Genomic DNA, 22,067 nt, shown 5'->3' on the forward strand with positions numbered 1-22,067 from the left:
AATTCAAGTTCATGAAGTAACTTCTCAGTTTTCATCACAGAAATGCCGCACATGTAGAGAAAACTAGAGCAGAAATTCATTTGTGTTTTTCCTTTGCCCACTAAGTACTTTATTTGAAAGTTCTACTGAACATTACCACAATTTGCAAGTGTATGAAGAAAAAAGGAAAAATGAGACAAACAATAATTAATAAGCAAACAATAAGCATACATGGCATTGTATTTACATTCTAACCAAAATGTCTGGTCATGAAACAAAAACGAAGTGTACACGTTTAGACCAACGTAGCCAGCAGTTAGTTTTGGTCAGAATGTCAAATACACACATACTTTCTGCAAAATTATATGAAAATGTATTGTATGAAAAATAAATATGAGAAATCCATGGTAATTAATAGAACTATTTTAACTACCGTATTTAGTCAATGATATTTCATGGAATCTGATAACAACCAAATATTCACTGCATGTTAGTAACTTGCCCAGTTTTCTGCACCATCTTCCAGATCCCAAGAGTAACAAAAAAATCCAGTATACTGTAGATGTTACATTTTCTGGCCCGTGGTACAATACCTGGGAACAGCTAAGTGTAGCACAACTGTTTTGAAGACTACCCCCTTTTCCCCAACATTTAACAGATATAATGAATACTGGACCATGAAAATACAGCTGAGAATTCTTGTCTGAATCTTCCTTAAAAGCTGAACTATTGAACCTATTTAAAACCAGGATTATAAGAAAAAATACTTGTGTTAAGGTATGAAGAAACAGCAAACAAAAAACCAGTGTCTAAGTTTTTAACAGATGTACTCAGGTCAAACTTAAGATGATATTATACTGAGTAACAACATGAAACAAATTTAAATCCAAGATTTAGAACCTTTCTAATGTAGGACATTTGTTCTTATTTTAAAATTGGTGTTTCCTTCCTTTACGGAAGTTCATATATATATATATATATATATATATATATATATGTATAAATATTAACTGTCCTTTGCTTATGGGAAAATTAGGCGACACAAAGATATGTACATGATCTTGGCAGTATTTAAAATTAATTTAATGTACTTTAGAGAGCGTTACAAAGGCTTGTATAATGCTTTTAGTGACCAAGCTGCATGTTGATATTCTTTTGGACAAACACTGAACATGAAATTATAGATTCTGAGTAAAGTTCATAAAAAGGCAACCTTCGAACTGCATCATTAATGTTACAGATGTACAAACCTACATTTTACATATTTACGCAGGATTTTACCTTTGAGCACATCCTAAACTACGCAACAAAAATATTTTGGTTGTGTAGAAAAAATGCCACACAATGTATTTTACATAGTCATGTTAATAACCTTATTAAACAGGAGAGTTAAGAAGTACAAACCAAGTAGCCTCAACACTGTTTTATGAAAAAATACACAAGTTCAATATGTGTTATATATGTGTGCATCAATAAATTATGTCACGAAAACGTTCCAGTGTAGGTTTTTTTCTTTTTCTAAATGCCACAGATCCGTGAAGTCACACAATCTCAATGTTGTTTATTAATACATTTAATACATTTTCATGAAATGTATCAGCAGAAGCAGTTAGATATTGTACTACTTATTTGGACATATCCTTTTAGGAATATGTGTAATTGGTTGTTTGATAGTGTTTCGCTGTTTACTGCTGTTTTGCGGTTTACGTTTGGGCCATACCAAGTGGCAATGACACTTTCATGAATCTTTGGGGTGAGAAACTCCAGACCTCCAGGTTTCTTTTTTAAAGGAACACTGATTGCATATGTTCTATGCTTCAAAGTTGCTTGTTCATTAAGGCTCACTTTTGAAATAGATCGTTTTTTCACCTACATTTTGCCTTTCTGTGTTATGATAGTTTAGAAGGCATCTGCATGTTACCCCTGCCGTCCTGTTCCTACCCCCATTTCTGCAGATTTTTTTCGGGGCTGGGTTTCCCAAAAGCGTCACAGCGCTGACATCATTCAATCAGAAATAACTTCACGAAACACTCCTTGGTAATGTGTTCTTTTTTCAGATCTTCAGCGTTACTTGAAAGATTTATTATGGTTTTTAGCAGATTACTTTTACGATAAAGCAAAGTGCACTTTTACAAAATACATGCTTTAAATGTATCATTTTCTTTGCAATGATTTTGGTTGTACATTTTTGGGTATCTAAATTAAAGCCACATTATTAACTGATTGACCGAACATGATGCGTGGTAATATTTCGCAAACATTTTGGACTTGGCGCCTTTTGAGAAATGTGTATATTTAAAAAGTATTCTACTATTTGTGAACCTTTACATATTTCCCGGAACTGGTTACATAACGTTAGACTCATACGCGTCGCTTCGTTTTCTTTGGTGAAGTTTATGTGGCAGTTTGCAAACACTCCGCATGTGGTTTACTGACACATCAGTGGTATCTAAATTTGCAAACACTCCAGATTCAGGTTAGGAATTGGTTTTCACTTTTGTTCGTCAAAGTTTTTGGGAAAAACTAGTGCAAAATATACTGTAGTTCTTTCCAGATTCCACTGTTACTTTGAAAGGTCCATCCATGTCAGGAAACCCAGCCCATATTCTAAAAATTGCTGTTCTATGAAGTTTTTTTTTTATCCTTAAATTTTTTTTTGTAAATTATTCTTCTCATCAAATAAGGCTGGGTCTACATAGGCACCATTTAATAAATGCTTAAAAATATATGGTAAATAAATTACAGTTAGCATTGCATAAAAATTACGTTAAGTTTAATCTCCAAGAAAAACAACGGAGACTTCTTTGTCCTAAAATGCAGTGTAGCTGCCGAGACCCCAATGTTGTCAAAATATAATCTTGTCCCTAGGCACAACCAGTTATATAATGAAATGAGAGCCAAGCTACACAGTTAAACTGCCACAGGAAAATCAAAGTTCCAATTCAGCTGGCAGTTTGACTGTGTACTAAAAGGAGTCACAGTTTATGAGCTCAGATACTGAATGTTTTTCGTACGGGACGGTCTTATCGCAACAGAATGCATATGGACATACAGACTAGACTTTATCGTAAGAGAGACGACTCTTCTACACAAATTTAGTGTCTTTTTATAATTACTCAACAACCAGGCAGACATATGAACCTCTCAATCCTGTGGCACTGCCAGGTTAAGGCCACAAGGGCTACAGTATCTATTGTAAAACACGCTTAAGTTAATAGTCATATTCCTTTTTAATTTTAATTTTAATTAGCTGGCTATATATAGGGGCCGACAGAATAATGGAAACACCACATGAAAGGGGACTTTTCGTAGGTACTAAATCACTGTTTGGCAACGGGTGAGTCATGTTAGGTTCAAAGCCAATTTTCCAGTATGCGTCGGCCATAAAGGATGTCTGACAATCGGCGCACAAATATGTCTCTCTAAAGCGACATGAGATTGCCGTCAGAATTCCAGAGAGGCCAAATAGTCAACGTCTGAATTCCAAGTGCATCGGAAAGAATATCTGCTACATTAGTTAATGTGGCAAAGGGAACAGTGTTAAAATCGACATCAGTTGCCAAACAAGGAAAGTCAGCATTATAAAAAGGAAGATTATTCAGATTCCTCCGAAAGAGGAAATCCTCACTTTAAAAAAATAATTACTAAAAATCACACAGTAACGTCCTCTGCAAAACTGAGCGAACTCCTCCTGTTGCAACACAAACTGTACACCACCAACCTCGCACAGCTAATATTTATTGTAGGGCTGCTGCTTGAAAACCAGTTACAAGTAAGACCACAGTGCAAAAACGAATATCTGGTTTAAAATCACAATGCCTTCACCGCTGAGCAGTGGAAGAAAAGGAGTATTAATCGATTGCTTCTCTTTTTCTCTTTTTTCCTACATCTGGACAGTTTTAAGTTTGAGGAAGCCGAAGGATGCCTTTAACTTACGTTGCTGTTAACCGTTTCACTTGACGGTGGCTGCGTAAGGTATGGGGAGAGTCACGGGGGAGGATTTTTGCTATGAATGCTCTTAATACAACCAAGGAAAACAAAGCCATTTGAGGGGACCAGGTGTGCTGTTTCCACCCAATGTCTCCATATTCCAAGAAAACAGGGGCCCCAAAACAAGCAAATTGAATTCTCATGAATACTAGGTTGAAGTCAAATGCTTTCCATGGCTTCCTCAATCACCAGATCTACAATTAATCAACGTTTATAGGAAGTTATGAAGCGCAGACTGTAGATCTGATTTTCCAATTTCTTTATCCCTTAGAAAACGGAAAGCTTTCCCTTTTGAAGAATGTTCCAATATCCCACCACACACAGTTAAGGACAGCTTTGCAAGGAGCACTGAAGTCGCCACTACTGCTAGTAGTGACTTGATATTCATGTATTGTTTGGTGTTTCTATTATATTGTTCAGCCCCTGTGTGTACTATTATATATACAATATAAAAGTGAATACTGCACTCATTCAAGGGAGCAAATGGGTAGTAACATAAGTGCGGTTTGGGTATCCAGTTACAATTTAGAGGGATTAAAATATCGGTTTCAAACAGATAATGAAATTGAGAGGGTATAGTTATTTGTAATATTCAAAACAAAATATTCATAGAAAAATTTTCACGGGGGTATTTAAAAGCAGTGCAAGACTACACACACAAATCACTGTTGCTGTAAAATCAGAATTCTTGTGAGAACTAATGTAGTCTGATGTATAAAACTGGAGTTTTAATTCAGTACCTGCATTGTGTATTGCAAAGGAAGCCCAACAATTAGTTACTTGTGACAGAAAGGAGAACATCTTTCACACACACACAGACACACACACACATACAGAGAGAGAGAGAGAAAGAGAGAGCGAGAGAGAGAGAGAGAGAGAGACCTACTTTCCATATAGCTGTGTAAGCAAAAGCAAAAAAGCTGTACCAAAAACAAACTGGTCACCTAAAAAACATCCGGTATATCCATACGTTCTACAAAACATTTTTCATTCCAAATGAGTTGCCATGAATTCTATAAAGGGAAAACACAATTGCTCTACTTTTTACATGGCAATAATTGCTGTTAAGGGGATTAGCTCTTGACAAGAACAGAAAAAAAATGATGGAAAACCTAAAAACTCACAATTTACCATGGATTAAAGTAACACAAAGAACTGTAAATATACTGCACAAGAAATTCATACATAGCAAGAAATAACAAAAGCCAAGAAACAATTACTTTATATAAAAAGTACAAGGCTACTCTAACACAAAGTGAATTCTATCTTACATTAGATAAAAAATAATAATAATAATAATAATAATAAAATATTATTTTTCTCTAAAACTATAACAACTCTGGTAACAGTAGTGCACTTATTGGTTTAAGCAGTGCAACATATATGCAAGAAAACAATGCAGTCCTCCTCTCAAGCATTAAAGGAAAATATTTCATTTAAAACAAGAACTAAAAATGTAGAATTTCTTTAGTAAAATAAGTCATTTTTAAGCGGAGGCATTTGTAGCAGTTGTGCAAAGTAGCACTGTTTTAGTCTAGAATTCAGCATTTTAGACTAATTCCAAAAACAGAAGTTCACACTAATTGCGGTCTGTTGCGTTTCGCTAGTTTTCTGAAGATACTGTTTATCCGCTACTCAAAGAAATGAGCAATCTTTAAATTGCAATTGTAGGCAGTTACCTTTTTTAAGGACAATTGCTTCCTAACCTTGATAAAATACCACAAGAAACAAATATCTGAGCACTTTTGAGTGACACTCATTTACTCCAAAATCTTGCGTACTGTGTACCTACATCAGCCTCTAAATTTGAGAATGTACTTTAATCATTTATCCACCTCTGAGCTACCTTACATTTATATTATTATAGCAATAATAATATAACAATACAACTGCTAATATTATAATAACTATTACAATTATCATTATTAATAACATTGAAACAACACAGAAACAGTGATAATAATCATTAATAATATTAATAATTACAAAAAGAAGCAGATGACAGGTGACCTTTTTTATTTCTTTTTTCCAATTCTATTATTTCCTGTAAGTAAAAGCTGACTCTTTAATTCACCAGGAGGGGCCAATATGTCGTAAGTAGTGCATTTTAGTCTTAACCTCCTGGCCAAACAGCCGAGTCACGGAGTTGCTAACAGGACATACAGAAAGGGTTTAAGGGACACAGCTGAAGGTGGTTATTTATGACAATGGACAAAATTATTTTTAATGTGATCCAAACCACTGCTGTTACCTTCATTCTTGATGGACCTTTTGATAATCTGCCAATTGCGACTGTTTTTGGAAACAGCAGGTGATAACAGTCTGAAGCATGTTATTAATGCAGTAAAGGTGCAGCTATAAAAATGAAGACAACAATAGGCAGCACACATTAGTCTAATGCTGCAATCCTTCGAGGAAAAAAAACATAAGAAACCAAAAAAAAAAAAAAAAAAAAAAATATTAAAAACACTTCTCTTTCCGAACTCACATTTTCTAAGTGGAAGAGGTCATATAGCCTTAACAGTCTTTTAAGCTATCAGTGGCAGTGTATGCAAAAAATTAATATTTCATTTTTGCTCTGATATTAATAAACTGCTATTTTGAAGACTTTCCCTGAACCATCAAAATGAAAACAAACTATCACTCCATTACTCACTTACTGTAAAGGAAGTTACACTTTAGTACAATTATGAAAATTTACTTGTATATAATGACAGCTGCATTTAAATCCCTCAATACTATTATAATAAATAATAACCCAGTGTCATACGGATAACTCTACTTCCCTCATTCTATACAAAAGGCAAACTTGTGACCATCATTACTTTTAAACTTAAATTAAAGTACAAGCCAGGTACTTTCAGTTTTTTTTTTTTAAAGGAGCCTATATACCACAGTACGCTTGGACTCAGAGTGCCCATAATGGTCTATATGGGAACATGTCTATATTTGCAACATTTCACTGGTGTTTCTGTATGTTTATGTGTGCTTTTATATGTTAATAAGTGTATGATTGTGTTTTTTAGAGATAGTAGGCCTTTTGGTAGTGTTCAACACAGAAATCAGTTTTAGTGAAAAGAATACATTTAGAGGCCTGTAGTAAGGATCCAACCAGTGGACCAAAATCAAACTACATAGCCTTAAGGCCACCATCTTTTTTTTTTTTTTTTTCTAAAGAGTACCAAAAAAAGCATTTTGTCTCATCTGGAAAACACAATGTGCCAGTGTCTATACTTGTTATTTTTCATACCCCAAAATAAGAAAAATCTAGTGCCTTTTTTTTTTAAAGTTGTCTTTGCTTTGTACTTATCCATCTGATACATGCAGACGCATGTGGTCATTGAAGTGTTCAATTTGGTCAAACTTGGCAGGGCATATGGAACACATGTTAGTGGTCCCCTCCTGACAGCCAGCTTCAACTGCCATACCCATGCCTGCACTGACCCCTGCCCCACCACCAACTCCAGCTCCTCCACTCACAGGCATGGTCAGGGTCACTGCTACGGCACCAGGTTCAGACACAGCCATGGGCACTGGGATGGAGACAGGAGCCCCTGTCCCAGCGACACCTGCGATTCCACTCCCGCCTGTGCTGTGCAGTGCCATGTGTCTCTCCAGTAGCGTTTTATGGGAGAACTTCTTCTTGCAGACATAACACTCATAGGACTTCTCACCACGGTGCAGGCGCATGTGCACATTGAGAGAGCTCTTCTGGGTAAAGCGCTTGTTGCAGATGCTGCACTGATAGGCACGCACGCCTGTATGTGTCACCATGTGTTTTATTAGGTAGTCCTTCAGGGAAAAAGAGCGCCAACAGATGCTACACTGGTGCGGTTTCTCACCTAAAAATTAAATCAAATTTAGAATTGATTTATCAGCAGCCGGAAAAACATCATTTCTCCCACATTTGGGAAGGGTAATTGATTCATGCAAAGTTTTCACAGAGGCAACAGATATTAAGTGCTCTCTAAGAAGTAAACCAGACTTCAAGTGGCAGGAATCTGAACTTCAGCCACCTCAGGGCCTTAACTAACAAAGCAGTCAGTGCTCCAACACACATGCGGAACCTGCTGTTAAGCAGAACTTGCTTGCTCTTGCAGAAGCTGGAGTGTAAAATGGATGTGTGGACTTAGATAGATAGATAGATAGATAGATAGATAGACTACTTGTCCATAATGGATTTTCATCCCCCTTAAAGAACAACACCCACTGGCACCTTTGAGGACTCATATTAAATCAAATGTAAATGTTTTCATAGGTTTAACGGGATTTTGACTGGGAATTTGCAGGCCATATGTAAAACCAAAAACTCTTGATGCACCCCTGTCACAGTATGCAAGTCACATACTAGATCAAACCGTCTCACAGTAAAGCTTGCCAACTCTCCACATCTGCAAAAAATACAGCCAGAAATGTAAAACTCCCAGCTGTCTGAGGGTAAATATTTGAGTGTTTTATTATGACATATGAATGCAGCCCTTTTTCATCAACAACTAACTCACTTTTGTCTAAAAATGCTCAATCTTTCGACTGGCTCTGCAGTTTTTAATGGGGATGCCGGATACACTCGTGTTGTGCGTGAATGTGGGCGATCTTACCAATAAATATGACAATCAGGAAATGCACAGTAGCTTTACTATATACTGTTTATAAAACTGAAGTCATCGCTACTGAATATTACCGCAATGGTCAGCAAAACAGGCCAAGTTGCCACGGTCATTTTAGCTCCATGGCCTCTGTGCTGGATTATGCGAGTAAACAGATTAAAATCTGGACAGTAGAGAATGACATCAATCATGGAATTGTACAAAAAGCATCTATGACTTCAAACCAGATGATAAGCTCTGACTGTAATCATAGCTTTAGATGTAAATGTAACAAAATATTTAAATTTAAAAAAAAAAAAAAAAAAAACTGAAACCTATACTGCTCAGGTAACAGGATTTTGAGCCCAGTTACAAGTGTGGCAAATCAAACATGAAATGTGCGACGCTTGGCCAAAAAATTTCCAAATTGCTTGCCTGAAGCAAAGAAAATGAAATCTTTTTGAAAGCACTGTTCTGACTATTGTAACCAACATAAATGAATCAAATATTTCAATAAACAAAAAAAAAAAAAAAAAAACCTATGAAGAAATGTGTATAAGACACAGCAGAATTGCGGACTACATTCCGTGCAAAATTTCAGCTTCGCTTCCAAGTCCATGTAAAGAACCGGAGAGCTGTATTTCAACTTGATCTAAGTTATTCAAATTTGCAGAGCCACTTAAGAGACAGACATCAAGAAAAAAGATGATAAAAAGCTGAAATAAAAAACCAGCACAGGACCAGGATCAAAACTGGCTGCTTCAGTGTATGACTCTGATATACATGGAGGGGTGGAACCTGGGGTCAGTCGGTTTGTACCGATCCTGATATTACATTCTGCTCTTGATGATACCCTTGCACGCTCGGTAGAAGAGAAGACATACACAACTCCGACAGTATGCGGTGATGTGACTGCCCATTTCTTTTCACTCTGTGACAGCATTTGCCCAGTTCCATGTGCAGCCCTGAAGGCACCTGGCTGAAAAAAGGCTTTGCTGTGTGGTACTATGGGTAAAAAAGGGGGGTACAATTTCTCCCATCTCACCCAGCCAAGGGTGTTGTACTTCAAGGGGGGTTCGCACCCAAATCCAGACTGTAGGGTACAAGGCAATTTAATGTCTCTGGGAAGGCTATAATTTTTCCATAGAAAACAGATGTATTGGACGAACATAAAACAAAATATTATACACTCTTATTCCCTAAACTTCTTTACTGTATGCAAACAATCACTTTTTTTAAGCCATTTTTTTCCTCATTAAAGTTGAACATAAATTAGGACACCCAGTATGACGGCAAAGCTGTTGTGCTGAAACTATTCCATTTACAATTACAAATAACATATTTCTTGCTCACTCATGCTTGCGCTTAATTTTTCCGTTTTTTTATCTCTTTCCACCAGCTGCTATTAAAATGCTTTTTGATTTAGACATGCAGAACATGCAGCGTATATCCTTTCGCACAAAATGCCAATTCCCTGTTCTCAGCTAAATCTTAAATTAGCAAATAATTAAGGAACTGAGACACAATTAAAATAATTATATTTTAAGCATGCTGCCATTAGCTTAGAGCAATATATTCCACATATTTTAAGCCAATTCACTGCATTTTTGTTGCCTCTACTTGTTAGTTGCATATTGCATGACTCAGTGGTGTTCAGCGGGGCTTAACGGTGGAAACGTTCACTTGTATTTAAAATGCCACCTGTACAGATTATAGGTACTGCTTTTCCTATCCCCTACTATTCTGAAGTGCACCATAAATTGTTACAATCAAGCACTTCTCTGGGTCACTGTGGGCAAAAAATGATACGGAAAAATAAAAGAATTTCTTTGGGCCACGCAAAACTAATACCTAGCAGTGGATTCATAAAATCGAAGAAGTGCAATTACAAACTTGGTTCGGAACATTTCTCGTCATCGGTAAGGATGTGGCCTGTCTCACTAAAGCGTCATGTGTTGAGGCATGATAAATCTGACGGTAACCTGAATATCTGCACATGCAAGGTTTAAAGGAGCATTACTTACCAGTGTGCACAAACATGTGTTTTACGTAGTTCTGCTTGGCAGTGAAAGTTTTGCTGCAGAGAGTGCACTCGTAGGGCTTCTTCTCACCCTGTCCCATTCCTCCGCCCACTTGTTGCTGTGTTGATGGCTGCTGGGTCGGCAGTTGGTTGGCAAAGGGGGGCATATTAGAAGGAGGCACTGCTACAAACTGGGGTTGCTGGCCTCCCACAGACTGGGGCAGGCTGAAAAGAAAGGGCTTGTTGCTTCCAGCTGACTGTGTGGCGAAGAGAGTAGGCAGGAAGGTATTCCCGGCAGTGCCCATAACCTGGGTGTTGCTGGTCAAGGTGAGAGGCATTCGCAGGTTGCTGGTAAGGTTATCAGGTTGGTGGAGATAAACTTGAGAATTGGGCAGCGTTTGCGATATGACGGGGTTTGCTGCGGGTATTCCCAGTTCGCTCGGATTTTGACACACGCCTCTGTCATCAGAATCGTTTGTTTGCTCGGGGGAAGAATCAGTCACTTCTATTTGCAGCGGAGGCCCTTCCCCTTGCACCATGTCTCCGCTCCCCTCCCTTCCGAAGCCCGTCAGGAACTGCTGCTCCATGGTGTCGGGCTCTGTGCCGATGGACGAACTCACGCCGGAGTCAAAACTCTCACCCTTGGGCTCACTTTCAGCATCTTCGGTTTGATCGATGTCTTCCGCGTTCTCCTCCATCTCTCGCTCCTGTCCAAAGCAGCCATAATCATCCTCGGCTTCCTGTTTTATGTGCATGTTGTCGGTCTTAAGGCGCCCGGGTCGGGACTGTTTGCGGCAGTGGGTGGTCTCTGGGTTGGAGAGGAAATGTTCCATTTGCTGTGTCCTGTCATGAATACGAGTGACCCAGGCGGGGTCTTGTCCATTCTGGTCTTTCTGTATGAACAGGGCGGAGTCGTAGCTGCCCACGATGGACCCTCCGAAGTACGAGCGCTCCCGAGTCCCGTTCTGCAGCGAGACGCTGGAGCAGGAGTACAGCGACGTGTAAACGCGCTCCAAACTCTGCTGTGACGAAGGCTGCATGTAACCCATCTCCGTGTCACTGCTTGGGCCCGAACTTCCTGACTCTGGGGTGTCTCTCGGCGTCTCTTGTCCCGAGTCTCCCGTAATGAAAGGGAAGCCGCCGGTCCCGCTCAAGCCCACATTCTGCGAGACTATGCGAGTGCACTCGTCAATGACATTTTTTATCTGGAGGATGCTGGCTGCTGTGAGAATCTGTAAGGCTTCCGACTGGGAGACTCGCAACACCCCACTGTACATGAAGTCTATCAGCTTCTGGATGGACTTCACTGAGACCACAGAGGGAATCTCTATGTCGCTGTAGCCCAGGAGCAGCTTGTCCTGGAAGAAGGGGCTCCCGGCAGCAAGTACACAACGGTGGGCTCGCAGCATGCTTCCATGGATCCGAACAGTCACGTCACAGAAGTGCCCGCGGTTTCGCTGTTCATTGAGGGTTTCGAGTATAGAATTACTGAAGTTGTAGAGGTTGATGTTGTGAATGCGCTCGGTCATCCCCTTGCAACTAATATCACCTGTCACATAAAACAAACCACAAAGACATAAAGCCCAACACTGAAATTGGAAAATATACTTTGTAATATCATCAAATCCTGCTTTCCTTAACGCGTATTCTCCCAAAACACACATTACCATTACAAAACGCTTGAACTGTGGAAATACTTTTATCAATTATTTTTGCCAATGAACATGTATTTGTAGAGAAATTAGTTCTAGTAACATTTCCAATGCACTGACTACAGTTTTTGACCATTTTCATGATGACAGCACAAGACAAAGGGAATGGTTACAGTGAGGAAATACAGTACATACAAGTTTTATGGTAACACCAAAGTCCCGGGCAAGGAAAATCCGAAGGTTGTGTAAAAATGTGAAAATATCCTAATAAAATATCCTAATAAAATGTGACCAAATGTTAACAAAGATTGCAGGGGAAAGGTTTTGTTGGTCTGAGCTTAGAAACATGTCAGTAGTTGTCACACAGGAGGTGGAGACGCTGCTATAAACTCCATGTCGGTCTCTGTTAACATCTGATGAGGCACCAATGTTAACAATGACACACTATGCAGTTGCTCAAATATAATACACAGCAATAACAACTACATACACATGATTATTTAAGAAAATTATTTTGTGCAAAATGTACAAACAGTGGTTATGATTATACCGTAGACACTAAAGCAAATGAAAAATATAAAATCAAACTTGAGAAACTTTTTATTTTTCATTAATTATGTACTGTATGTCTACTGGCACAAATTGATGACTCGGCAGCCAAATCAGAACAGATGTTGAGTAGCTGGTGTATTAGGAGGATATGTTTCACTGATACATTTCAAATTTCTTGTAACTTTGTCAGTTGCTGACATAACTCCACTGTATTTGGATTGATTTAAAATTATTATAACATAATATTTAATGCTTTTAAATGGTGATTTTCCAATTTTCTAATTTCTTTCAGCAACAGGACAGAAATTACAGTTAAAAATTAGCAAGGTAAATATGTATTAGTTAGTTTTTGAGCAAAAATACAGAATACAGTTGAAGTACTTAAAATTTTCAAATGACACAAATTTATTATTGAATTAAAATACTGTAAATTCATCGCCCCAGGACAGCTTTATTGTTCATTACAGAAACATGTCCTTTGCACTTTACAATGAGCATTTTTTGAAGTACAAAAATATCAGGAAGCAGTTTTGTAGAAGTTTTTTTTAAGGAACCATGAATACTGATATGGAAATAACTGTCAGTTAGTGCAGATACATCTGCCACGACTGGTTTAATATGTTAACCATGAAAAAAGTTGCCAAAGAGCGCAGTGGAAGTGCCCATGATTTTTTTTTCCTCTCTCTCTGACACATTAGTTAATTCCTGGTTTTTTTTTTTTTTTTTTAATAAAAGAAAAATTAATCCAACAGTTTGCTGCGATGTCAACAGTGCGGTGTCACTGGTGTTTACTTGCTGCCTAAGACACGACACATTAAAACACAATGGGTGCATTTTTTCCACTGTCTGGCGTTTAAACATCTTGGCGCATCAACTTCAGGTTCATAGTGTGAAGTTTTTAGTCGCTGAGACAAGGTCAGAATTTTAGAGCAAAGCAACCAAAGCAATCACACACTGAGCACTGATGATGTCACCTCGACTGGTGATGAAACGTTTGAGGTGTGAATGCCAAGCTCGGCAAACACCTGAACATCTGGACCAGGTTTCTCCGTTTGCCACAGATTTTAACATATTGCTATTGAACCTATTTAATTTGACCAGTATCATTTTTACTAAACACCAGTGCTACAGGGTACACAGAAAACAGGCTGTATGTCACAATAATCTATTTATTTCTTTCCTGAATATAATTCTTTGACAAGAATCCAAAACAAAGACAAAACATTTTCAAAACTTTTGCAGTATATTTCAGATGATTGGATTTTAAAGGATTTTGAAATGCATGGAGCATTCTGTATCCATTAGGCAGCAATTAACAGAAAAATGGCACATGCATTTATCTTAAGACTTTTTAAAATCCAGAACAGTATCATAGGAAACAGGTGAACAAGCTGAAAGGTACAGCGATTTGATAGTATTACAGCTAATGTCATACTCCATTATAAGTTGATTTAGGTTTTAGAAATATTGTCTGCATTGGTTTGGCTCATACACAATGGTTGATTCACAATGAATGTTTTCTTTAATGTTCATTAAAGTTTTACCTCTACAAAAATATATGGAGAAGAATCCCAAGGTTTGTACCAAGTGTTCTCTTCCCTTATGCCTCCTATTCTATAATATAATTCTATATTATACTTCTATAATTTTTTTATATCTATCTTCAGTGCAAAGGCATGCAATACATTTGGCAAATATGTGACTTCATATTGATCTTTGTTAAGTTGTTCATTTCAGTAGAGGATGACTGGTTTATTGTCATGCAATTGCTGGTCAAGTGTTGCGGAAAAAGTTGTATTAGATATTAACTTTTTGACAAATGCAGAGTGTGCTAATTTAAAACATTTTAGGATGACAACCGATTGGAATGGTATCCCCCACTGTTTCATTAGTGCTATACCAACTCATGAGGAAGGTTAAGCTGAATCACATGGGATTTAATAATACTGAATAGCACCAACCTCAGGCTGCTTCCCATGAACTACTGACAATGTGTACCTGTACAAACAAGGTACCTCAAACAGGTTATGTGGGACTTAAGTGAAAACTGCCAATTGGGACATTTTTGGAGAAAAGTCCTTACGTGGATTTGGTGAAATTCCGAGCATAGTACAGACAATGGCTAAAGACAGACACTAAACATAACATTTATCACACAAGTCACACCCATGCGGACTGCCAGTGTTGCAGGGCCCCTATTAAAAACTGAAACAATTATAGACAGCTGTACCCTTTCAGTCACTGTTAAACACTTGTTAAACATGTCGCTAACTAAAACTGTCCACTTCCAGCAATACTGCTGTAAAGCCTTGAGAAATGTTGGATTATAAGTAACCCATGCTGAGTTAATAAGAGACAAAAACATTCAGTAACAAACTAGCCAAGACTCTTGGGTAAAAGAAATGACCGAAAAACATGGGTTACGTTCTTAACTAACACGCAGGATAAAAAACAGCAGTGATTTACTTAACTCAGCTGTGAATGATTTTGTGAGAACAGCACAAGGAAATGATCGGACAGACAGCAGATGGTGCAACCAATAATGATATTGGGTTGAAACTAAGGAGGCTGAGGAAAACAACCAAGCATTTGTTCTGTTTCTGTTTAATCCAGCACCGAGTTACTTTTAACCCGGCATTTTTTATGACTGTAGGCTTCCTGCACGAAGGATTTGGAAGTCTAATTAGCCCACCAATACTAGTGTGCTCATCCAAAACCTAGCAGGCTTTTCATTAAGAAAGTTTGTGCTATTTTTTTGTAACCATCATAAAATGCAAGCTGAGTTGGAACAAACCATGAAGAATTCAGCCCTGCTGAACACATGGAAGTGTTTCACCTCAAACCACCCTGAACAAAGCTCTTGTTGACATTGTGTTCCATGACTGTTTAAATGTACTATTGCTACACAATCAACAAGAATCCTTTAACATGAAAAGAATTTTCCCCACACCACCATATGCCTTTTGGATAGATCAAGAATGTTTAAAAAAAAAAAAAAAAGTAGTGTTTTGTAAAATACCCTCATTGGAAAAAATTATGTTGAACATACTGTTCAAGGAACTTTTGTTTTATATAAGATTTTGAGTGGGAGAAAATGGTTCTGACCTAATGCATAAATCTTTTGCATATCCATCCAAACCAAAAATACAGAAAAAGTAACATGTAAATGTGTTTTAACCCTTCACAAACTTCAGACCATTGTGCAAGAACACACTGTATTTTGCATTTTAACTGCAGTTCATTTACTAGAACTTAAGAGTACCGAAGTACACTGGTACACCATACCGTAGGAATAAAGAAGGGAGTGAACAGTTAAGGAAACCTAATGTGTCCCCAGAATTTGTGTACAATAACACTGAGTACTTACTGGTAATGTGCTACTCTAACGACTTCAAGACACTATCTTGACCTGACAAAAATTATGTAAATGTTTTAAAAGTAGTTATTCTATAACTACATTTAAAACATCCTGACATGCAGATTTCAAATATGTAAATTGGAAAGAAAGAACTTCAATGAAAAAAACTAATAATTTTAAACAATTTTATTTTTAAACGAATGAGTCAGGAAGAAAACAGAAACAAAATAATGTATTTAATATTGAAAAAAAATATTTTATGCCACCTGGCTTTAAAAAGTGCAACTGTTTTTCAGATTCTGCTGCATGTAACTTTACATTTGCGTCCTTTTTGTCAGGGGAAATGGCCCAGACTTCAGCTGTTAAGATACAAAACAACAGTTGGCTTTAAATCTCTCCACAGCTGTATTTATATTTCTGCTTCTTTATTCCCAAAGCTTTAAAGCAGTGAGAATACTTTAAAAAGATGAAAATAGAAGGTTATACTTTTTACTAATAACAAATCAAACTGTACTAGACAGATAATGATCAACTGAAAATTTCTTGTATGTGAATATGTTAAATAGTTAATTATTCCAAGTTACAACTTACTAATAATGGAAGTTACATCCTCTTGTGGCAGATCTTGCGGCATTGACTCACCACCTCTTGAGGCAGTGCCTCCAACTGCATTTCTGGATGCCATAGATGTTGTTGTTCAGAGTTCATGCATAAGGTCACTGCTCATTGCTGCTTTTTACTGCTGATACTCCTGAGCACTGTTCCCTCATAGGCTGCGTGTTCTTAAGCTATGGAGCAAAAATCAGGAAAAAATTAGAGCAGAAACACAGTATAACGTTTGAATGTAATTTTAAAAATTCCATTATTCCGTTTATGTGAACACTAGGTACACTGGGATCTCAACTTATGGACATAACTGAAACCAGCCATTTGCAACATGATTTGTTTATAAATAAAACCACTACATCACAAACAATATAAGCTTAAAAATACTAACATGCCTCAATTTGTTCAGAGGCTAAGTTCTGAAGAAACTCAGATAAAGCCATAATGAATTCAACATGCTCTTAAGACTTTTACTTATTTCATTTTCATCAACTACTCATCCTGTGCAGAGTTGCTGTTTTCCAAAGCATATCATGGAAACACAGGATGTGAGGCAGAGAAATTCACGGTCGGTATGCCATTCCATCACAGGACTTTTATTTTATTATCTTTTAACAACATGAAGCAACATGTGAAAAAATCTGTCAGCATTTGGCAGATTTATTTTGATTTGCCTACTATACATTCAATAAAAGTGTAATAATAGAGACAGCTTTGATTTATTTGCTGGATAGGCTCTGAAAGTCTCAGATATAACTATAATAAATACAGTTTTTATTAGCTTTGAGCTACATTAAAATTAAAACTAAACTAAAATGACTGAAAAAATGTTGTTTCAACAAATTCCAGTTTAATGCTGTGTTAAATTTATCCAGTAAACATGTACAGCATTTGTTATGTTATTGATCATCAACACTCACAAACACCAGACACAAGCTGTAAACACCATGAAAAGAAACTGAATTAATCTGGTTCCTGTACTGCGCTTTACCACGAAATCTGCATCTTACCCAATGGTCTAAATTAAGGACACCTTATAAAAGTTATTTTAAAAAGTAAGCATATATAAAGTAACTAATCAAAAAGAAGCTTTTAAATGCAAATGCACTCTTTTGTCTATGGTCAAAGTTAATCAAAACTCCTTTCAAAAATTATTAGACAGAGTAGCTCCTTCTTCCTTAGTGAGCTTCCCTTTCAACTGCGAATTGACCCAATCTACCTCTGCAGGACTTTGCACATGTACGACTTCCATGTTTACATTGCGCACTTTATATACGTATATAACTTTGTTTCTTGGAATTTTGCACTAACAGTAATTTTTGTAAATTTATGATTTTTGCACTAATAGTAATTTCTGTAATTTGTGATTTACGCCTTGTGTTTTTCTTTCCTTATGTCCTTACAATTTATGTCATAGGCTGCAGAGAGAATTCACAGAGGAAGAATTTCATTGTATGGTGTAACAAACTGTTTACGGTACACATGACAAACTCTTGAATCTTGAATCTGAGTTGGTCATGACTGGATTAAACTTCCTGACCTTCACACTGGCTGGAGGGGATATTCAACCTTTCTGGTAAATGGAAAGTGACAGTAAATGGTGTGAGCTTCTACACATTATTACAGGCCTTACCTCAAGCAGCAGTTTCTCAAGAGCCTCCACTATATCTGGGAAGACAAAGAATATTTTAGATTTTAAAGAAGTTGGATTCATCACTTGTTAAAAATTACTACCACTGTGCATTCATACAGTAAAAGCTTACATAGAGTAACTACAATCAAATTAAATACAAACAAATCATCTAAATAATAATAAGCACATTACCTTTGCATAGGCTCAACATTTGTCTAAGAGTGGCACCTTCCTTCTCCAAAAGCCATTATTTTTTCTCTTAAGATACTGTTTTTTTGCACAAGCCCTTTTTGTGTGCTCTCCTGTAACAAAAGAAATCAAAAATCCTGTAACTGGCATACACTAGTGAACTACTAAACTACTTCAAAACATCAATACATAAAAAAAACAAATATGAAACAATGTTTCTCTCTCTCTCACAAGTTCAGCTATAGAAACTGGATTTTTACAGTTTTTAATATATCCTATGGTAAATCACAGAACACTGATTTGCATGTCTCATGTAGAAAATAACAGAACAGCAATCACAATTTTTTTCACCTCAGTTTGGCTCCTCTTCGTATTTTCCACCAAATTATCCTTATTGATTAAAAGCAAAATACTATGCATTTCTTTTCTTCTACAGCGTTATACTAAATACAAAGTTGTCCTTCCCCATGCCTCTCAACATTTCAAAATATTTGGGCTTCTTCTCCCCCAAGCCTTTACCTAGTTCTCTTTTATGTAGTGATCTCATATTTCCATTAATTTGATTCTTGCATCTGTAAAAGAGATAACAACTATTAATATTTCATGTACTTGACTAAGAGTAGCCTATGTTGTACTGTTTATCAGGGAGTTTAAAGCAGGAACATACCTTTGGTTGCTAAATTTTTGCTTGTGCAGGGAACAAATATCCCATGTTGGATTTCCATGTTGAATTTGCTGGATTCATGTCGTCTTTCCAAAATCCAACAATCTTTTCAAAATTCTATTACCTCTGTTTTTCCCACGTCTGTCTGCAATATTTTTAATTTTTTGGACCCCAAACGTCAAGACATTTTCTAAATGTTGATGTCCAGCAGAAACCTTTGATGGCCAAACGGGATTTTTATTTTTTTTTTTTAATATAAACAACATATTTGATTTGCTCAGTTATCAAAATTATTAAGTAGGCAACAGATACACTGTAAAATTTGTGTAGAACAGATACCTGGCCTCTTCAAAAAAAATAATAAACATTCACTTGTACATCTTGTACAGCAGAGCTGAATAATTATGGGCATGTCCACCATTTTAGGCAACGTTTTTCAGTGTAAAAACATAAACCAAACTTTTTTTTTTTTTTTATTACATTTCTTCAGGTCATACCAAATCATTGATTACTCAGGAGTCATTCAAAAACGTCTCCAAAACTGCTCTGGCCGCACGAAAATATGCTGTTCTTTGCAGTCTACTCTTTCTACGTTTATAAAAATCCGTTAAATAACATGGGAATGCTAAACAACACACTCAGCAATTGCTCTTTTAAGTGATCTCAGATTTTCACAGATAAATTTGTGAGAGATGCAATTTGGAACAGCAGCCATTTTGAATTCTGTGACATGCTAATCTTTGTCACAGCTACCAACGCAAAACTTATTACACGCAATGAACAGTGACGGGGTTATCTGATTCATGCAGCTAAATAATGCGATCACAAAGGGCCAATGGATATGCAGCAATGGGAGTCTGATGGAACGGTGAACCCGCGTTACAGAATGAAAGGCCAGGAAATGTTCTCAGCAGGAGAATGTTAGCGACTAAGTTACGTTCAGTCTGTTCGCGACGAGTCTGTTTTATTTTCACAACAGGCCCGTGGAATAACAAATTTGTATGTGGTTTCAGAGAGCAGCATTTGCCATATTAATAAATATAATCACTTACTCACTATGAATAACCTGTTGAGACAGACCAGTGTCCATAGTGGAAGCTTGGCGCGCTAGGCTAGGCAGGGTACACCTTCTATGGGACACCAGTCTATCAAAGGGTAGCTACACACACGTTCACCATTCATTTACTATGGACAACTCAGAGTCACCAGCTCTCTTGTCTTTCGACTGCTGGGGGAAACCCACATGAACACGGGCAGAATATGCACACACCACACTGACCTAGTCAGATCCAAACCCTCTACCCGATCAGCCCGGCCACGTGAGACAGCAGTGCTACTCCCCGACACAGTACTCCAAAGAGACTACTAATATTTGATCAATGTATGAAGCCAGCTATTTTCACTAGAGCAATTCACGGTAAATGCCTCGCTACATTGTAAAGAAGCTGCTGCTACCGAAAATGTATGCCTTCAAAGCAGAGGTAAAATTTTGTGATTTTTATGCAAAATGGTCATTCAGATGCACTACAGCAGCTCTGTGAATGTTCAAATTCTCAACAAAATCTCCTCAGACCTTTGGACTTCTCGCTTCACTTTTTTTTTTTTTTTCTTGGAAAGACCTGTATCAAAATTATAAAATTTAAAAAAAAAAAAAAAAAAAAAAAAATGCTATGAAATGACAGGCTTTTTTGTTCTTATTGCAAAATCAGTATAGACCCGTAACTAAATTATTACTTGGAACATACACTGGAACATGAAAAAAAACTAACTGTGGGAAAAAATAAAACATTTTAAAAATCGCAAGAAAAAAAATGAAATGTGGAAAGGAGACAAAAGCTGCCGTTTTAACCTCACTGTGAACGTGTAATTACATTAACAGATTTCAAATGGCACTCCCATGTTATGCTGAACAAGATGGTGGTTAATCAGGCATGTGAACCCTTTACAGCTATTCTTTACTGCTGTTTATTTCATTGACCCAAATGTGCAATGTTCCAAGCAGTAGTGACACTCAGTCCAGGACAAAATATTAGAGTGTAAAAACACCCTGCCTGACCACAGGTTGAACATTTCAAATGTAGACAGCAGCATCGGCGTGAACGCGTGGAGGCCTGAATACAGGGGTGGTTTTCCTTGTCACATTTTGTGAAAGCTAAATATTTTAAGTGAGCTTTCTGAATATGTAACATTATTAGGAGATTGTGAAAGAATTTTTGCACTGGTTGACCCAATGCAGCTTCGCGTTGTGAAAGCAGATAAAATGAGGGCTGCGAATCGTTAAAAAGCAAAAGACAAAAAAAAAAAAAAAAAAATATGCAGCTCCAGATGACATTGCATGGAGGTATTTAAATCAGTAGTTATGTCAAGTCAGTTTGTGTGTTTTTAATTAAATGTGTATGCACCATAATTTGTTTTATATGTAATACTTACATTGAATGGAGCTCTAATTCCTTATGTTGAGGTCTCAGCTGTAGTCACAAGACAGAAATCTCACTTCACGTGCACTGAAAAACAAATGGTATAGTTTCCAATAACCCGTTCATGCTTAGAAAAGATAGTAAAGCAATATAAACAGTTGAAATTCTGCACGGACAGATTCTGATAAGCTGCAGAATGTACTAGTCTCTGCTCTGCAACAACGAATTGTAGCAGGGTAGTGATGTAGTGCCTCTCAAACCGCATGGTCAGTTTGTACTGATGATTGTATGGTTTTTGAGTATTTCTACATTTATTTATTTAGCAGATGCTTTTCTCCAAAGCGACTTCCAATGAACTCTATGTAGTGTTATCAGCCCACACACCTTATTCACCAAGGTGACTTACACTACTAGATACACT

The 22,067-nt window shown here is 37.1% G+C and overlaps 1 protein-coding gene across 10 annotated transcripts in view; it reads right to left on the minus strand.

Annotated features, from left to right (window-relative positions):
- Positions 1 to 5,944: 5,944 nt before the first annotated feature.
- zbtb20 (zinc finger and BTB domain containing 20) overlaps positions 5,945 to 22,067 on the minus strand; it is a 32,552-nt gene continuing 16,429 nt past the window's right edge. Inside the window, exons 2-9 of one of the 10 annotated variants that reach the window (XM_018751810.2) lie at positions 21,660 to 21,733; positions 19,233 to 19,444; positions 19,085 to 19,137; positions 18,569 to 18,678; positions 18,377 to 18,411; positions 16,729 to 16,925; positions 10,580 to 12,124; positions 5,945 to 7,811 (exon numbers count right to left, since the gene is read on the minus strand). In XM_018751810.2, coding sequence (XP_018607326.1) covers positions 7,276 to 7,811; positions 10,580 to 12,124; positions 16,729 to 16,822 — 2,175 coding nt within the window. In that variant the 5' untranslated portion in view covers positions 16,823 to 16,925; positions 18,377 to 18,411; positions 18,569 to 18,678; ... (1 more) ...; positions 19,233 to 19,444; positions 21,660 to 21,733 and the 3' untranslated portion in view covers positions 5,945 to 7,275. Of the gene's footprint in view, positions 7,812 to 10,579; positions 12,125 to 16,347; positions 16,497 to 16,728; positions 16,926 to 18,376; positions 18,412 to 18,568; positions 18,679 to 18,916; positions 19,138 to 19,232; positions 19,445 to 21,659; positions 21,734 to 22,067 lie in introns of those variants that run through there. The other 9 variants (XM_018751809.2, XM_018751812.2, XM_018751807.2 and 6 more) reach the window with 9 other exon arrangements.

The sequence above is a fragment of the Scleropages formosus genome, chromosome 4 (assembly GCF_900964775.1).
Source record: "Scleropages formosus chromosome 4, fSclFor1.1, whole genome shotgun sequence".
In the NCBI taxonomy this organism is placed as follows: Eukaryota; Metazoa; Chordata; class Actinopteri; order Osteoglossiformes; family Osteoglossidae; genus Scleropages; species Scleropages formosus.